Source organism: Rhinolophus sinicus, chromosome 12, assembly GCF_057876585.1.
Source record: "Rhinolophus sinicus isolate RSI-liver-muscle chromosome 12, RSI-T2T, whole genome shotgun sequence".
NCBI lineage: Eukaryota > Metazoa > Chordata > Mammalia > Chiroptera > Rhinolophidae > Rhinolophus > Rhinolophus sinicus.
Window position 1 is genome coordinate 20,707,530 of NC_142512.1, and position 20,900 is coordinate 20,728,429.

At 33.6% G+C, this 20,900-nt stretch overlaps 1 protein-coding gene across 4 annotated transcripts in view; it reads right to left on the reverse strand.

Annotated features, from left to right (window-relative positions):
• Positions 1–20,900, reverse strand: part of TAOK1 (TAO kinase 1) — a 140,244-nt gene that overhangs the window by 50,070 nt on the left and 69,274 nt on the right. For 2 of the 4 annotated variants that reach the window (XM_019739502.3, XM_019739501.3), the window contains 6 exons: positions 15,011–15,082; positions 11,387–11,488; positions 10,053–10,098; positions 9,410–9,506; positions 7,384–7,497; positions 4,809–4,900 (listed from right to left, as the gene is read on the reverse strand). In XM_019739502.3, the coding sequence (XP_019595061.1) occupies positions 4,809–4,900; positions 7,384–7,497; positions 9,410–9,506; positions 10,053–10,098; positions 11,387–11,488; positions 15,011–15,082 (523 nt within the window). Of the gene's footprint in view, positions 1–4,808; positions 4,901–7,383; positions 7,498–9,409; positions 9,507–10,052; positions 10,099–11,386; positions 11,489–15,010; positions 15,083–20,900 lie in introns of those variants that run through there. The other 2 variants (XM_074320800.2, XM_019739505.3) reach the window with 2 other exon arrangements.

The window sequence follows — 20,900 nt, forward strand, 5'->3', positions numbered from 1 at the left end:
ATTTGAATCCTTTTTTATTTCTTGGTGAGTCTAGCTTTATTTTATTTTTTTTATTTTTCAAAATCATTTAGTTCCACTGATCTTTTCTATTGACTTACTCTGCATTTCATTTATTTCCACTCTGATCTTTATTTCCATCCTTCTACTAACTTTGGGCTTAGTTCTTTTGCTAGTTCCTAAAGGCGTAGAATTAGGTTATTTGGGATCGTCCTAATTTCTTCATGTAGGCATTTATCACTATGAACTTCCCTCTTAGAACTGCTTTTACTGCATCCCACACGTTCTGGATGTTGTATTTCCATTTTCATTTGTCTTGAGACTTCTCCTTTTTTGATTTCTTCTTTGACCCATTGGTTGCTCAGTAGCATGCTGTTGTTTAGTTTGCCCCAGTTCTCTTCCCTTTCCATAGACCACAGACCACTCTCCTGCTCCCAGGAACACTCCTGGGAGGCCAGCTCCCTCCCTCACGTTTGAGGGACCCCTTGGGGTTCCTCATTTAGTCAGGACTTTGCATATCCAGGGGTTCAAGGTCCCAGGGCTACGCCTCCCTTTCCAACCTCACTGGCTCCCAGTGCAGGCGGCAATGGTAGATTCTGAGACCTGACCTGAGTGCCGTAAGACCCGGGCCCTCGCCTCCCACTCAGCCGCCCACTCAGCGCGCGCAGGAAACCTGGCTACCCTGTCCCGTGATCTGTCCCATGACCGGAAGTCTTGACCCTGCGCCTCTCCGTCGGGTCGGCCCCTCCCCTCCCCTGCCTCCACCCACAAGGTCTCCACTCGCCCTGGGGGCCCTCACACCCCCCACTCCTCGTGACCTTGGAGATGAGGGGCTTCACAATTCGCCCTGCTGTCCCCAGACACCACTCCGGACCCCAGATCTTGCCGCCTGGCCCCTCTAGCTCGGGTTAGGCTGTGGCTGTCCAACCCCTCCCCCACAGGAAGTGTTCGTTCCTGGTCAATTTCCCCTAGTCGGCGAACGCGGCGGCCTCCCTAGGAGCGGCTGTACACGCGGAAACTTGTTGCGTCAACCCTGGGCTGAGTGACCCCCGCATTGAGGAAGGGGAAGACCAGGTGCCCTGGAGCTGCGGGAGAGGCTAAGGCAGTTTGTGTGCCTATGTCGTAGGGCCGCCGACCATCTCAGGGGTCTGTATGTCCTTTGGAGTTCTGCATCCTGTAAGTGACGGTGGCCACGGGCGAGGAGAACCAACGAGACCAGGGTAAGAAAGCGAGGCTTCCGGGCGCCAACCAGGGAGGTACGTACCTAGCTCCCCTCTGCGCCAGGGCCTCAGGATCGGCTCCCACCCAGCCTCAGAAACCTAAACAGACCCTCTCCCCCATTGAGACTCCTGAATCTGGGACGCCCCCCTCCAATTCCACTGCCCCTCACCACGGCGTCCACCCGCATTCTTCCTGGCTCCTTCCTTTCCGGTAGCTCGTTTAATCTCCATATATTTGTGAAGTTCCAGTTTTCTTGTAATTGATTTCGAGTTTCGTACCATTGTGGTTGGAAAAGATGTTCGATATTTCCAATCTTCTTAGATTTGTTAAGACATGTTTTTGTGGCCTAACTTATGATCTATCCTGGATAACGTTCCACGTGTGCTTGAGAAGAAGGTGTATTTTGTTGCTTTTGGTTGGTATAGTCTGCATATGTCTGTTAAGTCAATCAGGGCTAAGTGTCTTTTAAGGGCAATGTCTCCACTGATTTTATCTGGATGATCTATTGATTGATTAAAGTAGGGTATTAAAGTTCCTTACTATTATTGTATTGCTATTTCTCCCTTGAGGTCTGTTAATATTGTTTTATATATTTAGGTGCTCCTATGTTGGGTACATAAATATTTACAAATGTTAACATCTTCTTGTTGGATTGACTGCTTTTATCATTATGTAATGCCCTTCTTTGTCTCTTATTACAGTCTTTGTTTTAAAGTCTGTTTGTCTGATATAAATATAGCTACCCCAGCTTTCTTTTGGTTTACATTTGCATGGAGTATTTTTTTCCATCCCTTCACTTTCAGTCTTTGTGTGTCTTTTTATCTGAAGTGGGTCTCTTGTAGGCCTCATGTATGTGAGACTTATTTTATTTTATTTTTTTATCAATTTAGATACTTTATGTCTTTTGAATGGAGAATTTAGTCCATTTACAATTAATTTATTGATAGATATGTATTTACTGCTATTTTGTTCATTGTTTTCTAATTCCTTTGTTCCCTTCTTCTCTAGCTGTCTTCCTTTATGATTTGATTTTCTGTAGTAGTATGCTTACAGTCCTTTCTCTTTCTCTTTTGTGTATCAACTATAGGTTTTTGCTTTGTGGTTATCATGGGGTTACATAAAACAACTTTATTTATAATAGTCTATTTTAAGGTGGTAACTAAAGTTGAATGAATTTTAAAGCTCTACGTGTTATTTATTCCCTACACCCCCCTTGTTTTTGTTGTCACAATTTACATCTTTTTATCTGTGTATCCATTAACAAATTACTGTTGTTATAGTTGTTTTTATTTTCTTTTTACTCCTTCATATATTTTTGAAATTTAATACCCTTAACATACACTTTTATAATCAGAAAAAAATAGTAAATTTTATTTTTATAAAGGCAATTGTATAATTATGCACATAGCCTGAAGAACAACAAATTAGGGATCTTTTTCATCAGATTTATTGCAAACAAACATACAAACTCATGTATGAAAAATCCTGCACTTTTAAGATTTCTTGGTTGTTAATATATAAACAATTTATTTCAATCTTTATGATAACAAAAGTATGAGTGCGTCATATTTATTTAGATCTACATTTATCAAAACCAAGGACAGTACAATTGATTTGCTTGTTTTCTTACCTATAAAGAAATAATTTGCTTTAATTCATTATTCCTAACTATTTAAAAAAACATGTAATAGATATATTTCCCAAGACTGCAAATCTAATTTACATTGAAAACCTTGCCTCTAGACCTGTATTGTCTAACAGGGTATCCACTCGCCCCATGTGACTATTTAAATGCAAACTTATTTAAATGAAATAAAATTTAAAATTTAGTTCCTCAGTTGCACTAACATTTGAAGTCCTCAAAAGCCATGCTATATAGAACATTTCTGTCACTGCAGAAAGTTTTATTGGACGGTGCTACTCAAGAGTTTTACCCTGAAACCAGAATCAGTCTTAAAACATAGTTCCTGACTTAGCACGTCATAATTCAAAACGTGTCAGTAAAATCTTAAAAAATGATTATGACAGATTTAAAATGTTGAAAATGACAAGTGTATGCCAAACTCTACTGTGTTACTCATTTAAAATTATGTAAAGGCAGTCACATCTTGTGAGGTTGCTTTGTTATAAGTCTAAAAACTCTCACTGTGAAGGAATTCCATTTTATGAGCTATAATAAAAAGCTAGAAAGCCTAGAAAAATAAGCCATTTCACAAAAAATTGCATAGTTCAGACATTTTTTTCTGAGCAGTACAATTAGCCAATTAATACTTTCTAATCAAGTAAATATTAAAATATACCAGTGATATCTAACAGGACCATTAATTCAATTTCACTATCACCAAGGGCACAGTATGTAAAAATACCCCATCGGCAAAGTACATTAACCAGCTTCTCTACATTTATACCCAGGTTTCTTAAGAAATTAACTAGGATCTACCAGTAAGAAGAATCAAGGGTAAAAGAATAGAGTTTAGACACTTAAACATACTTTGAAATGGAAGAAACATTTTATAAACCTCAAATTGAGATCAATAGATCAGAAGAGAATGAAATTATAATAATCTCCAAACCTCTGCTTATCGATGTTGTCAAACTTTAAAATAAATATGATACAAAGCCTGAAGGGAATGGTTAATGATATACGAATTCTAACAAAAGCAAAAATATTTAAAGATTATTTTGGAAAAATACTAGATGCAAGATAGAAACAGTCTGCTTATAATGGATATTATAATATTCATGTACTGTATAATGATAAGCAAGCTTTACTTTTATTTTACCTCAATTGCCCTACTTGTTTTAGAAAACTACTGACAAACCCTGGTTGATAATGACTTATCAAAATTACACATGAATTTTACTTTTAATATGTTATTTTCTATCCTTGGTCACTACTAAAATGGTTCAAATAAGTATTCCCAATATTTCCCACTTTTAAATAAAGTTTAATGGAACAGTCTTGTAAGATGGAAAAAAAGGAAGGGATATTGGACTGATGGTGGAAAGCTTGAGGGAATCAAGAGCAAGAAGATAGTCATCATTTTTAATTACAGTGACAGTTCAATTACCCACCTGGCTCACTTACAGCGGGAATGTTAGTCAAGTTATGATGGTCTACTGCATCAAGAATAGTTCCATTTATGGACAACAATATAAAATGTGTGCATGAAATCAAACTGCTATAATATGGTATGCAGCCTGACATCTAATTCTCATACCTAATTCAAGGTCATAAGTATACTAGGTAGGTGTAAGTAATTCATGAATGCTTTACAGACTTTCTATAGATGGTAAATCTAGTAATTATAGACATATTCTAGGTGTTTAACAAGTACTCATTAAAGTTAGACATAGATACGTCAAACTTAATACTACAGTGGAAAATTATTTTAGACCTAATTTAACAGAGCAAATATACCTACCCTATATATATATATAAATGACCAGATCACCAAAGTGAAAAATTTAATAAATTTATTGCTCCCCATAGTAACTGACATAAAAAATGAAAACCTATAGTTTGATACAGAAATTGAGGTAAAATATTGATCAAAACTTACTACATGGTAATAAAAAAGAATACTTACCTAATTCAATACATGTTATTCCAAGAGACCATACATCTACTTTGCCATCATACTGTCCTTCATCCATGGCTAAAATTACTTCTGGGGCCATCCTAAAACATAAAATGTCATTTAAATTTCAGTTAAAAAAAAAAGTATACTATTCATTAAAAATATAATAACCATCTATCTACATGGAGAACACCTGTGTAAATTGCAGACAATATATATCTAGACATAAGAATTTTTATAATGGGAAATGAATGTAATATAGGTTGCAAGGTAAATATCTACCATTGCACAGAGAGTGGGAGACTCATTCTCACCATCTGTCATGATCATATAACAGCATCCTAAAGGAAGGATGCCCCAGAGCAGGGGTGTATTCTGCATTTGTTCAAGTTTGCAGATCTAATATTGTATATCCTTTAGGCCAGTGGTTCTCAAACATTTTGGTCTCAGGATCCCATTACAAAAATCTCATTTTTGCTAGAAAGATCGAATTTTATCATTGGCACTAAATACCAGCAGTTATTTTCCTTGAAGTGACCAGTTCACTCCATTTATTTCACAAAATACCTGCCTCAATAACCAACACTGAATAATAATAGTTTGTCAGTTTTTCTTTCAAATAAGAATAATGTTCTGTGATAAAAGTGGCTAGGGCAGCTCACAACTAAAACAATCAGACAATTATCAAACTTACTGGTGTCTTGGTTATAAAATGAAACAATAATTCATGTCTTCAACTAGAAGATGGTACTTGATGGTACTTTAACCTTACACTTCATTTGCATTTGGTGTTAAGCACAGATAGACACTTAATACACTTGCTGACCGCTTCAATAAGGTTGCCACCAGGTACCCGTGTGTATGTATGTGCACCCATACATGTGTGCATGTAAAGACATAAATATGTGTCTACTTCCCGTGTTCCAGATACACCATATACAAATTAACAAATAAAGATAAACTTTCAATTGTCAATAACAGGGTGTTTCCGATGTGTTCTTTAAGATGTTGAAGTTAAGTTTGGGAAATTACTAAGTTAAACAAAATTAAACTAGTAGTTTTGTTTTTTTATTGTAAAACTTTCCAGGATCTTCTTAATATCTAATATGAATCATTAATTTCTAAAGAGGGGCGCCATTAAGAAATATTATTTGCTCACAGAACCCTTTTTTTTACATGGGAAGGGGACTCTATTTAAACTAGGGTCCACATAAAAAAATGTTTGGTGTTCTAGAGAAGTGGTCTTCAAAAATTTTTTAATCCATTTACCTCCAATGAATTTATTAAAAGATATGTATCCCCATGCACATTTTTGAGTTGATATCTAAGTTTTATAAATTTAATAGTTGCAAGGATAGTTGCACTGCACACACACATACATACACACACATATAGTATATTGTATATGTGCTTTAAAGATATTTAAAACTAGGAGCTGCAGAATTCGCTCAATTTATCAAATACACTGCCATGTAACTTAATTAGCAAAGCTAGTCTTCATGGTCATATCAATCAGTCAAATCAGAATCATTTCTGCCAGAAAAAGTCTGACTTCATTTTTCAATACAAATAACATGTTAATGTGTACCCATAACAACCATTTCAGTTATGAATTCTACACTAGAAAAAAAGAAGGGAGGGAAGATAATTGGGGAGAAAGAAAAAGCAAGGAGTAAAAGGAAGGGAAGGGAGATGACTGGAAAGGCACAAGGCCTTACCAAGAGTTCGTGTCCCTACTCTCAATATTTCTCATAGACGCTATATATTTTGTAATTGTCCCTCTGGTGTAGCTTTGAGGCTTTTACACCCCAGAGTAATGCATCAATGTAATATCAGGATGACTAACAAGCCTTTCTTTTATAAAGCAGGAGAAAGGAGATTTGAAAGTTACATGGGGGGAAAAAAGAGTACTGGACCTAAGACACCACTCTCAGCATACACAGAGAAAGAGGACTCATATGGATAGAAGTTGAAGATCTGGAAAATTATTCCCTTCAATTTTGTTTACATTAATATTGAATTACTTATGGTTAAAATTAGATGATGTCTAGAATTTGCTTCAAAATAACTTAGGGGGTAGAGAAAAAGGGGAGAGGAGTACACAGGGTGGGACGAGAGAATGGTAATGTGAGCCTTCATTATACTCTTGTGAACGTTTATATAAACTTGAAAATCTCCATGTTTTAAAAACAAAACAAAAAACTCCAAATTAGCTACCAGTCTTGAGGTATTCTTAGTCTGAAGATCACTGATACACAGTAAATATAAACCTAGAGAAAACACAGATTTCTACTTAGCATTTCTGTCTTCTCCCCACTTCAATTTTTATTGAATTTTTTTCAGTCCCACACCCAAAATATGATACAGATAATAATAGGAAAGAAAATACAGGGGACAAATGAAAAAACAGGAGATGTAAAGGCAGCACTCTAAACCTACATTTGAAATTAACTATAATGCTTAAAGTTAAAATGTTCAAAATAGCATTGTATTTCCAGGAAAAAGATAAGACATCTGAAAAAAGTACAACCACACATTGCCTATTTCAATGATGAGGATCAGTACCAGATAGGACCATTCTTACCAATATGGTGTTCCCACAAAAGAATTGGCAGGAGATGCCATGGAAGCAGATCCAAAGTCAGCAAGTTTCACTTGACCTGGTTCTGTCAGAAGAATATTTCCTGCTTTGATATCTCTGGGTTTAAGGAACACAGAAAATTATTTCTTTTTCCTTCATTAGACTGTGTTGAATATGATTTTTTTAAAAAATCAAACAAAAATGTGTAAAGTAGAGAAGGAAAAATCAAAATAATTAAGTTCTAGGATAATCTCTTAATTGGAATAGTAAGAATTAAGATCCAAATTAGAAAACAAAAAATACAGAATTCATATAAATATACAGGAACAATTTTCTTAAAAAGAAGACAAAAACAGCAGTAAAAACAAGAGATAGAAAATAGGTAATTGGAACAAACCGTCTATATTTAAGTTCTTGTTATTGGTACAAATAATGGTTTTAAAAATAGAATTTAATTAGCTGACCACTTCATAATTGTAAGATTTCTGAGTACCCCACTTAATGTACAAAAAGAAATTCAGGTCCCCAATTTTTTTTCATTAAGTTTTTTATAAAGTTTAAGTATCGTTGGTATATAATCTTACATTAGTTCTATTAGTTTCAGGTATACAATATGGTGATTCAGCATTTTTATACCTTATAGTGTGATCAGCCCACTAATTCTAGTAATCATCTGTCACTGTGCAACCTTATCCCATATTATTGACTATATTCCCCTTCTCCTTTTCACCCATCCCCACCCCCTCCCTTCTGGTAATCATCCCTTTGGTCTCTGTTTCTATGAGTATTTTTGTTTTGTTTAGATTCCACATAAGTGAAACCATATGGTATTTGTCTTTCTCTGCATGACTTATTTCACTTAGCATAATACCCTCTTGTCACAAATATGCCCCCAATTTTTAAAAAAGGATTATTTTTATCATTTCCAAAGCTTAGCGTAATTCTTATAACTTAACATGAAATGAAAATTGACACACATGATAATGTAATATCAATGATTCCAAATTTACTTTCAAGCTTACTTTTCTAAATCAGCAAACATACTATCCATACAAATTAAGAAAATTACGGACATTTTATATAATAGGATTGTATGTCCAAAGGGTACCATAATATACTAAACCTTTCCAAAACAAGACTATTTCTAAGCACTTGTCGATTCTCACTGTAGTATTGTAACAGATCATTCTAAATCTATTTTCCTTCCATTTGTCTTCTAAAATTGGAGATGCACTTTGAAGTTACGAAGACCTTAGGTTCTAATTCCATCTCTTCTATTCACTTACTTATTACTAGCAAGTGGGTTTCTCTTGGACTTTACTATCCTACCTAAAAAAAGATAACCTATTAACTCATACTAACTCTACTATATAGTTTCAGTATGTATTGCCTGGTTCACGTATATAATCAAAAATGTTAATTTCCTTCTAAAACAGGCAAAACCAGTACCAATGCTAAAAATTATCATAAAATGATATAATCGTAAAGTTTCTATTCATTATCAAGGATTAATACTCAAAAGTATAAAGAGTCTTAAGTAGCTTTTATATGCCCATGTCATGGAATCAATGGAACTAATCTGGCATATGAGTTACCAGGAAGACAAAAGATTTGGTTTAGTTTTAGTCTAATCTATCTGGCTTTGTGAACGTTAGGAAATTGGTCACAAGTTGGGGCATCAGTTTCTTCATCTGTAAAATTAAAAAAAAAGACTACATAATCCCTAATGTCCTTTCCCTTTTGCAAATTAAATAATTTTATAAATTTCTACCCCAAATAAAATGCACATACTTCAGAAAGCCCAGCAGCATGTGTAGACAAAGATAAAAATTATCCAGAACAAAGAGACCAAATATACTAGTATGTTCTTTTTAAAGCATGGACAATCTAAAAAGTAGGAGTTTATAAGATACTGAAATGCTTTTATTTGGCTATAACCAACGAAAATTTAAGGGTTAATGAGTTCCAGTGTTGAAAAATGCAACAAGCTATTTGCTTGTTAATATATGATAAATTTCGAAGTGCTTACCTATGGATCATGGTATGAGAATGTAAGTAGGCTAATCCCTGGAGAGCACCATGTGTAATTGCTGCTATTTCCACTTCTTGTAATGGCTTTTTGTGAACTTAAAATAAGAATTTATTTGAAAGTAATTATTACATAGAACATTTTTGTTTTAAAAAATAAATATACATATCTAATATATGGGGCAATTTTAAACACATTTAGCAAGAAGGGATTTGCTTCCCAAGATAAAACAAGAGTATTGAACATTATAACTAGTATACAGTTGTGCCTAGCTGTATAGCTCACAGCTGATTTTCTTCTAAACTAACAACATATAACAATTATTTGGTGATTATAAAAATAAAGATAACAAAAGAGAAGTTCTCCCTTTATTCTCACATATCTTCATTCTGAACAGAAGGAACAGATCAAGCTGAATGACAAAGAATGCAGAAAAATGCTTAAGTCATAATGAGAGAAAATTCGCCTATTTGATGCTACTACATAACAGTTAGTGAGGATAGTGCATAGCATGCCGAGAATCTAGAAAAGGCTAAGGTTTTTACTCTTTTGGAAAGTTTTTACATTATTTAAGAAAGCTCTTACTGAATTCTCATTTTATTTTGCTAATACTTTTTTTTCTTAATAACTAAAGGAAACCTACCTTCCAATAAATCTGAAGCAGATCCTAAACAATATTCCATTACAAGCTATATGGGAAGAAAAATATAAAGGCATTAAAATACATATTGAAAACATTCTATTTGAGATAAAATAAATTCAACAAGGAGATTAAGAAGATAGTTTGAAGTAAAACACACTCTAGTTATCATTTACGTTAAAAAATAAATATTTATTACTTAGCAATTTGTTAACAAATTGCTAAGACAATGATATAGTAATCTTTTATAATATCAACATGTAATCACTTGTACAAGATGTATATTTCATATATAATTACTAAAATTATAAAGGAATATACATATTGTTACTATTAACCTACAGTAGCAATACAATTGTTAGTAAGCAGAAAACTGTCCTATGGAACTATATGTACAAAGCTTAGGTTACAGTTTAAATGTTTCATTTCAAGCAAACATGGAGCACCTCCTATGTACCAGGAATTTTATATATATTAATTTAATCCTCACAACTACCTTATGAGGTAGGTAGACCTTATTGTCTCTTTGTTTTATAGAGGAGAAATTTGAGAGCAGAGAAGTAACCAGCCCACTGTCACTGCTTTTTCTTTAATCACAGCCTCAAGTTTAGAAGTATCATCACCACAACCACCACCACCACCACCAAAATCAAACAGGACAAAAATGCACAAAACATTACAAATCCAAATCTAAGTTTGGTACACTAAAATGATAATTAGCTGTGGCTTATTAATTATTCAAAATAAGGGCTCATTCCTGTTTAAAGAAAATTTAGCCTTTCTCTTAAAAGATACAGTTATTATGCCTATAGTATTCAGTGTAGGATCACTACCTTGTCACCTCAGTGGTAACAACAGGGCAAAATTAATCTCCACTTTTGTAATAAAGTGTATTAATTTTTTACCTTTAGTATTATTCAGCCAAGGAATCATAATCAGTTCAGATTTCACCAAGACTTCACCAAAAACTTTGTGGTTAAATAGATTACAATACATTTATGTAAAAAGATAAAATAACATCTATCCTCGAGTAATAGAATTGTTTTCACAATGTTTGCTAAACCATTTAGTAGTTTGACAAATAACTAAAAAACGTCAGAGAACATTTTACCATGCACATACATAAAGGTCAGCTAAATCCCTAGTAAACTTGCAAAAACTGTATTATCTCTTATTGCCTAGGAGTTCTAGGAAAAGCTGCTCTTCCTTTCTTAGTACGAAATAACATTTCAAGGTGTTTTTGCAAGCTTCACACGACCATTTTGAGACATTCTTAAAATAATTAATTCTATGCCAAAACCAACTAAAATTACAGCAAGGGGAGAGCAAATACCTACCCATGCTGTGTGCTCACGTAAATAGCAGCCTTTGTATTCTATACTATTGGGATGTTTTATTCTTTGTAGAAACTTGACTTCCTTAATAATATCCTGCCATTTCTGTGGGGGGGGGAGGGGAATAAAGGAAAGAATTATGCACAGCTGCTTTTCCTTAGAAATTTATATAAGAAAAAAAGTAATTACTAGATTAAGGTTTAATGAGAACGTACAACTTTGTTTTATTTGTAGCATTTAGATTAAATGTCAAAATAATACATTTAAAAGAAATTACATTCATATAGTTTACAACTCAATTACATAATTTATAAAATTATTTCATTCAAGGTAGGGCAAATTTTAATTTCATAAAATTTATCATGAGTTATTAAAATTTTACAACCATACACTACATATGCTGGTGAAAACTATATACCATATTTAGTAATCTTCAAAATTCAACTTCCTTTTGTATTTACAGCTCTAGTGACATATAACTTATGTACCGTAAAGTTCACATACTGTGTTTTTGGCCTCTATCTTCTACCACATGTTAAGGTTTTGCTTGTTTTTTAAATTCAAATAACTACTCTTGAGACATAAATTCATAAATGCACACTTTCTAAAATGGTAATGAACAATTAGTTATTACATACCGTGTTTCCCCGAAAACAAGACTTAGCTGGACCATCAGCTCTCAGTCATCTTTTGGAGCAAAAATTAATATAAGAGCCGGTCTTATTTTCATATAACATAAAACCAGGCCTTATATAAGACCGGGTCTTATATTAATTTTTATTCCAAAAGATGCCCTACAGCTGATGGTCCGGCTAGGTCTTATTTTTGGGGAAACACAGTAGGAAAGTTCATAGAAAAAAACAAATAGTATGAAAACATTTTCCTATATATTTTACTAAGAGCATTGCTCACTGACACCTACCAGGCCACGCAGATAAAGCATTGGCCATAAACAATATACTTAGGCCATATCCTAAACATAGTTACTACTCTTAAGCAACCAGGGAACTCTAAAAATACAGGAACTTGAGTCTATAGGCTTAGTAGGTATGGGATGAGAAGCAGGAATGTTTTTTGTTCTTGTTTTAGTTTTTTCTAACTTTACCACTGAGTTGGTAAAGGCAGGAAAACTAGCATAATAGAAAACTTTAAGAAACATTTTGTACTAGAATTTAAGATCATATATCTCCTATGTTATTTCACAAGCCTTCAACAAAATACAGCAAAATAGGTTCACAGTGTTTTATATAAAATGTGTAAGATATAAGATGCTAAATACAGAAAATGTTTCATGAGGGCTTTTGGTGTTTCCTTGTAATTAAAACTATTACAGAATAAAAAAAAAATGTTTCATGAGCTTTAAGTTTCAAATTTGAATGCTCTGGGAGGCAAACTCAAAACAGAACAAAACAAAAACCTGTATTCTTCAACGTAAAAAAACTTTCATGAAGAACACTAATATTAGATGTGAAAAGATGATGCCCTAATTGAAACTTTTCGTTTTATGTGTGACTGACCAGACTCCAACACAGCACAAGTCTGCCTGTGAAAACTAGTTCTAAAGTTGTGCTATAGAATAATGAATAAAATAAGAGGAAACTTGAAATTAAAGACTGATTTAGTAATTCAATCTCTAGGCATAAAACCAAAAGTATTGAAAGCAGGGATTCAAAGAAATATTTGTATATCCATGTTCATAGCTGCATTATTCACAATAACCAAGGGGTAAAGTAACTTAAGTGTCCATTGACAGATGAATGAATGGATAAACAAAATGTGATTTTTTTTGTTGTTGTTGTTTTGTTTTTTTAATGATTTTATTGGGGAAGGGGAACAGGACTTTATTGGGGAACAGTGTGTACTTCCAGGACTTCTTTTTTCCAAGTCAAGTTGTTGTCCTTTCAATCTTAGTTGTGGAGGGTGCCGTTCAGCTTCAAGTTGTTGTCCTTTCAGTCTTAGTTGTGGAGGGCGCAGCTCAGCTCCAGGTCCAGTTGCCGTTGCTAGTTGCAGGGGGCACAGCCCACCATCCCTTGTGGGAGTCGAACCGGCAACCTTGTGGTTGAGAGGATGCACTCCAACCAACTGAGCCATTTGGGAGGCAGCTCAGCTCAAGGTGCCGTGTTCAATCTTAGTTGCAGGGGGCACTGCCTACCATCCCTTGTGGGACTCGAGGAATTGAACTGGCAACCTTGTGGTTGAGAGCCCACTGGCCCATGTGGGAATCGAACCGGCAGCCTTCAGAGTTAGGAGCATGGAGCTCTAACCGCCTGAGCCACTGGGCCGGCCCCAAAATGTGATGTTTTATACACACACACACACACACACAAATATTATTCATCATTAAAAAGGAAATTCTGACACATACTAAAACATGAATGAGCTTTGAGAACATTATGTCAAGTGAAATAAGCCAGTCACAAAAGGACAAACACTGCATTATTTCACTTAAGTGAGTTAACCTATAGTAAAATTCATAGAGACAGAAAGTAGAATGGTAATTTCCAGGGGCTGGGAGGAGGAGGGAATGGGGAATTACTGTTTAATGGGTATAGAGTTTCAATTTTGCAAGATGAAAAGATTTCTGGAGATGAATGGTGGTGATGGCTGTACAGCAATGTGAATGTCCTTAATGAACTGTATACTTAAAAATAGTTTAGACGGTAAATTTTGTATTATGTATTTTATCACAGTTAAAAATAATTAAAATTTTGGGGGTGGCTGGATGGCTCAGTTGGTTGGAGCGTGAGCTCTCAACAACAAGGTTGCCAGTTCAATTCCCGCATGGGATGGTGGGCTGCGCCCCCTGCAACTAAAGATTGAAAACAGCAACTGGACTTGGAGCTGAGCTGCGCCCTCCACAACTAGACTGAAGGACAGTGACTTGACTTGAAGCTGATGGGCCTTGGAAAAACACACTGTTCCCCAGTTTTAAAAAATGAATAAAAAATTATTTGTCCATCATAATTAAAAAAAATAAATGTTTTAAAATAAATTAAAGATGGACAGATCCTAGATTTAGAAAGTAGACTACATTTTATAAAATAAATTCATGCAATTAAATGGAATAAATATAATTTCAAAAGAACTAATCAGAATATTAGCAAACTAAAGTATACTCAACATAGTATCAATAATTTTATATTTTGGTTTTTCAGATTATTATACACTGCCTGTTTTTCAGACTAGATAGATATATACTGCCTCTTGTTTAAATTTTGCTTAAAACAGTGCTTAAACAATCTCTAAACCATTAAAAAATTATATCCAATATATTTACTGTCAAATACATCTTAGTTTACTATTTTAGAAACTGATAATCTATAATAAAGCAGTATATTAAAACACAATTTAAAAAATTAAAAGCAGGGGGCACAAGTTGGGACGTTTTTGGGATACCAGTAATGCTCTGTTTATGGCTCTAGGTATAAGTTAAATGGGTACATTCAGTATGTGAAAGAAATTTCACTGAGATATACACTTAATATTTGTACACGTTTCTTTATGTATGTTATACTTTTTTGAAAAATTCCCACCTATTCCCAATTAAAAATAGTATGTCTTTCTCTAACATACTTTTAAGAATATGTATATATATATATATATATAAAAAAAATTTTTCACACCTACCTCAGTAGACTGCTTTCCACTATAAGACATTTTCTTGATAGCCACCACTTCATTGGTACGCACGTCTCGTGCCTAAAAAAACAACATCATTGTAAATCTGCGCAATCATTTCTCTGAGAATAAAAGCATTTATAAGCTACCATGTCAAAAAGGACATCAACACTGTTTTTAAAGAACATTAAAAAAATAGTAACTATATTATCAAATTATCCAAGAGCTGGTACTTTGGAAAGAAAAAAAAAGTAGGCTTATTTTTGAATAATCTTGTTAAGAGGAAAATATAGAAATTTGAATAGTACTATAAACAAAGAGACAAAATAAGACTAGTATATACAAGTCTATGGTAATAAATTTTGAAATCTCAATGCAATGAACAATTTTCTAGGAAAGAATAAATTATCAAAACTGATCTAAAGAAGAAAATGTGAGTAAAACAAGCAATGGTGGCAGACTGAAAAGAATACCAATAAATTATCTTTAAAATAATCTTGAGTGGAAAATAGTTTCACCAGGGGAATTTTCCAGGACATAAGAGAAACAAGAAAGCTATGCCCTTAAATTTATGAAGCCAGTATAACCAATAACTAAAATTTCACAAACAGCACAAAATAGATAGTTAGGTACCAATTTCATTTTTAAATACACACAAGAGAATTCTAAATAAAATTTAAAAACCCAATATTACAGGGCATTAAAAGAAACTCTCATTTGGATAAAACATACTATAATCATAGAACTGCAAAAGATTTTGATACTAGGAAAACATTTAATAGTTCACCACATTTTTAAAAAAGTCAAAGGGGCGGATATGATACGAAATAATATAATTAATATATATAACAATATAACATAATATAATATAAGGTGAAAATATAGGAAGATCCCTACTCTAAGTGTATTCAATTATAGGCAAGGCCAAACTCTTAAAAACCCCAATTAGAAATGTAATTCCTCAACATGATAAATCATGCCTAATGTAAACAACTCCTAATCAGGATTAAGACAAGACTGCTAAAATACTATCACAAGTATTATTTACGACTTGTGGAAATTCTGGAAAAAAAAAATGTATTAAAAATATAACAGAAACATAATAGTTAACAATTTGGGAAACAAGAGCCAAAGTCTCATTATGTGTTTAAAAAAAGGATTAATTTATATTAAAAAGGCACCAGAGAACAGCTGAAAATATTTAAAATGAGTTCAGTAAAAGGGTCAGAACCAACTCAAATCATCTGTAGAAAGAACTCATGTTCAGTTCAGACTTTAATGAATTCCCAAAGATAAAATGTTCTAAAATTAGATTATGGTGATGACTGCAAAACTCATATTTACTAAAAATCAATGAAATGCACCCTTGAAATTGGGGAACTTAATGTATGTAATTTATGCTTCAAAAAACTTGTTAAAAAAATAAAGACAGCATATATTATATACATAAATTAATACCGCACTAGAGTTGCTTAAGAAAAAACGACTCTATTAAGTGGGTTCTGGGAACATCTAATAACATTCCAATTTCAATTACTAGTGGATTGGTTAACGGAAATTTGCACCACTTATTGTAAAGGGTGAAGTGGATCTATCCATGTAAGTCTTGCTTGAATATGAATTTATTTTTCCAAAATGTTCTCTGGTTATCTTTCTGTGAGCCCCTTGATTTTAATCAGTAGGTTTTAAACAGCTATATTCTTTTATAACAACTTCATAGAAATATGATTTACATACCATAAAATTCACCCATTTCAATGTGTACAGTTCAATGGCTTTTAGTATATTCACAGATATATGCAACCACGACTACAGTCAATTTTAGAACTTACATCACTTCAAAAAGAAACTCCAAATTCCTCATTTAAAAATGATTAAAATGGTAAATTTTATATTATATGTATTTTACCACAATAAAATTTTTTCTCCGTTAAAAAAATAAAAACAAACAACCATATCCTTCAGCTATCACCCTCCTATCCATTTTCCCCACCCCGTCAGCCCTAAGCAACAACTAATCCACTTGGTATCTCTTTAGAGATTTGCCCATTCTGGACATTTCACATAAATGGAAGCATACAATATGTGGTCTTTTGTGATTGGCTTCTTTCCCTTAGCACAGTGTTTTCAAGATTCATGACTAATGAAGTGGAGTATCTTTTCATGTGCTTCTTGGTCATTTGTACATCTTCTCTGGAGAAATGCCAATTTAGATCCTTTGCCCATTTTTAAATTGTGTTGTCTTTTTTATTATTGAGTTGTAAGACTTCTTTATATATTCAAGACACAAGTTCCTTACCAGATACATGATTTATAAGTATTTTTTCCTGTTCTATGGGTTGTCTTTTCACTGTTTTGAAGCACAGAAATTTCTAATTTTGATTAAGTCTAATTTATCTATTTCTTGTTGCTGCACGTGCTTTTGGTATCATATCTAAGAATCCTTTGCCAAAACGAAGGCATTCAGATTTAGCTCTATGTTTTCTTCTAAGAGTTTTACGGTTTTAACGGTTACATTTAGGTCTTTGATTCATTTTAAGTTAATTTTTCTATATGGTATGAGCTAAGGGTCCAGTTTCATTGTTTTGCATTAAACAGCTACACTTTTAATTAGCCTAACTAAGATAAAGCTTGATTTAAAAATGGGCATACTAAATGTATCCTGGATTAGATTTGAGAACAGAAAAAGACAGTGAAAAAACTGGGAAAGTCTGAATAAAGTTTAGTTAGTAGTATTGTATCAGTGTTGATTTCTTAGTCTTGATAAATGTATCATGGTTATGTAACATGTTACCATTACGGGAGCTGGGTGAAGATTATGGGGAGAAAACTTTTTACTATTATAAAATCTACAAATCTAAAACTGTTTTTAAATAGTAAGTTAAATTTAAAAGTGACTATAATTTATTAAAGTCCAAACTTATTAGTAGTAGTAAATTAAAATTAAGTGATCAAATTAAAAGGAGACATGAATTTTGCTTATCCTGTCTAAAAAACGAAAAAATAAAAATATTTAATGTCAACAAATATGTTTATTCCTCCCTTCAGGATCACTTATTGTGCTTACTTATCATGTCTCATTAGTCTCCTCTAATCTAGAACAATTCTTTAACCTTTCTTTGTCTTTCACTATACTGGCAGTTTTAAAGAATACACCATGGAATTTTATAGAATGCTACTAAATTTGTACTTGTCTGACATTCCTTCAAGATTAGATTCTGGTTGTATACATCCCTGGACAAAATACTACGAGAGTGACATTGTGTCCTTTTCAGGGTATCATATCTGGAGGTATACAATGTCTGTCTGTTCCGCATTGGTGTTACTAATTTTCATCACCTACTCAAGGTTGCTACCTGTTTCTTTCCAATATATATGTGTATAGTTACTGTCGCCTATGTTGTATCTAAGAAGCAATCTGTGGAGAGATACTTTTAAATGATGTAAACATCCTGCTCATCAAACTTTCCCCCTGGATTTAGCAACCATTTAAGATTCTAGCCCCAGACAATTTTCTATGATTACAAAATGCTGATATTTTCCAAAACTACCATTTATCAGTCAGCATTCTAAAGAAGAGGCCTCCCTTTTCATCCATCCCTCCCTCATTCAGGATTCCTATTTTATTTGATGGCTTATAATCCATTACTATCTTTATACTGAGGCTCAAATTGTTCCACATTTAGCCAGTGGGAGCCTCTTCAAGCTGGCTCCAGTGTCCATTGACAGACCCCATCTTTTTTTTTTTTAAAGCATTTTTTAACTTTCTGTCACAAGATGTTCTAAGGCTTATCTTTTTATGTTCCCTGCCCCCACAATAGAATGAGCCATTCCTCCAAGGAGCTCTTGTTCTTTTTAGTGAGGAATTCAAGATCTGAGCACTAAGTATGCTTATTGCTACCAGAGTGTCAGCATGCTTATTGCAACTAGAACAGGGGTGTCCAAACTTTTTTCAACGTTTTTCACCAAGGGCCATATGCGGTAAAATACATAAACAGCCGGGCCACTCACTCAAGGTGAAGTACGTATTGCCTCACCTGGTTTATTTAAGTAAACTAAATACATTTTTGGAATTTGCTGCGGGCCAATTAAAAATGGATTGTGGGCCGCAGTTGGCCCAAGGGCCGCAGTTTGGACACCTATGAACTAGAGTCTTGTGGAAGATAGAGCTAATTAATTAGTTCATATTAATACCTCCAATTCCTATCCAATCCCATAAGGGTTCTTTCTTACCTTCCCTGATTCCATATTTCTATCAATGGAGCTCAGCTGCAATAATTATTTCCCTTACTACTTCTATATTTAATATAAGGAATTTTTATTCTTGTTATATATGTGTATTTCTGTGTGTGTGTGTGTGAGAGAGAGAGAGAGAGAGAGAGAGAGAGAGAGAGAGAGAGAGAGAGCCCCCCAGAGAGACAGACAGAGACAGAGAGAGAGAGAGAGAGACGTTCCTGCTGAAACTTCCAATTCCAGTCCATCACCACAGGGTTATTTCTAGCCTTCTCCCTTTCCTTGCATACAAATAAGGAAATTGCTTCTTTCTTGGACCGGAAGAAAACTGGTTCTTATAATCTACACTACATTTACTTATTTACTTAAACCTACATATATACAGTAGTTTCAAACTGCTAAACCATATCCCTGTGAGAAACAAAGTAACTAGAGTTCCTTTTGTCTTTAGCCTTAAGAATATTGAGCCAAAATATTGTTTCCAAAATAACTTAAGATTAGTTCTTTTCCTTCCCATCCACTTCTCTGTGTTTATGTTATTTATAATACAGTTATGTTCATTTGTTACAGTCTGTATTCCATTTGGTTTTCCCCTATATCATAGCTTTTTTCTTTAATGAACATTTAAATGAATTTAGGTAAAATTCACTTTGTGGTGTACACATTGAAGTAAATCAAAATTTTTGGCAATTATGAATAAAATTACCATCAATGTTTACAAATAGGTTTTTGTGTGAACTTGAGTTTTCATTTCTCTTGGATTAATATCTAGGAGTGGGAATGCTGGGTCATATAATGGTATATTTAACTTTAATTAAAAAACTGCCAAACTGTTTTCCACAGTGACAAGACCATTTTGCATGAGATTTGCAATTGCTCCACACAACTCACTAGCACTTAATACTGCCTCTATTTCCTTCTTCTCATCTTTATTTTTCAGCCATTCTAATAGGGGTGTAGTGATATCTCATTGTGGTCTTAATTTGTAATTCCCTAGAGGACTACTAATGTTGAACATCTTTTCATATTTTTATTGACCAACTGTATTTTGGGTCTGTGTGTGTGTGATGTGTTTAGTTAGACCTTTTGCTCAATTCTTATTTTTGAGTTTTGAGAATTCTTTATGGTCTGGATACAAATTCGTTGTCAAATATGTGACTTGCAAACATTTTCTGCCAGCCTGTGACTTTCCTTTTCATTCTCTTAACTGTATCTTTCAGAGAGCAAAAGTTTTAAATTTTGATAAAGTTCAATTTATAAGCTTTGTTTTTTGTGGATAATGCTTTTGGTATCCTATCTATGAAATCTGCATAATTCAGGGTAATAAAGATTTTTCTCCTATATTTTTATCTTAGAAGCTTTATAGTATTATGCTTTACATTTAGACTATGATCCACTTTGCATTAGTTTTTATGTAAGGTGTGAGTCAAAGTTTACTTTTATGCATATGGATGTCTAGTTGCTCTGGCACTATTTGCTGAATTTCTTCATTGAATTGTCTGTACCCCGGTCAAAAATCAATTGGCTATATTTGTGTGGGTCTATGTCTGAACTCTTATTTTGTTTTATTTATATATCTGTCCTTTCAACAATATCATAATATCTTAATTACTACAGGTTTATAGTACGTTTTCGAAATCAGATAGTGAGTTCTTTAATTTGTTCT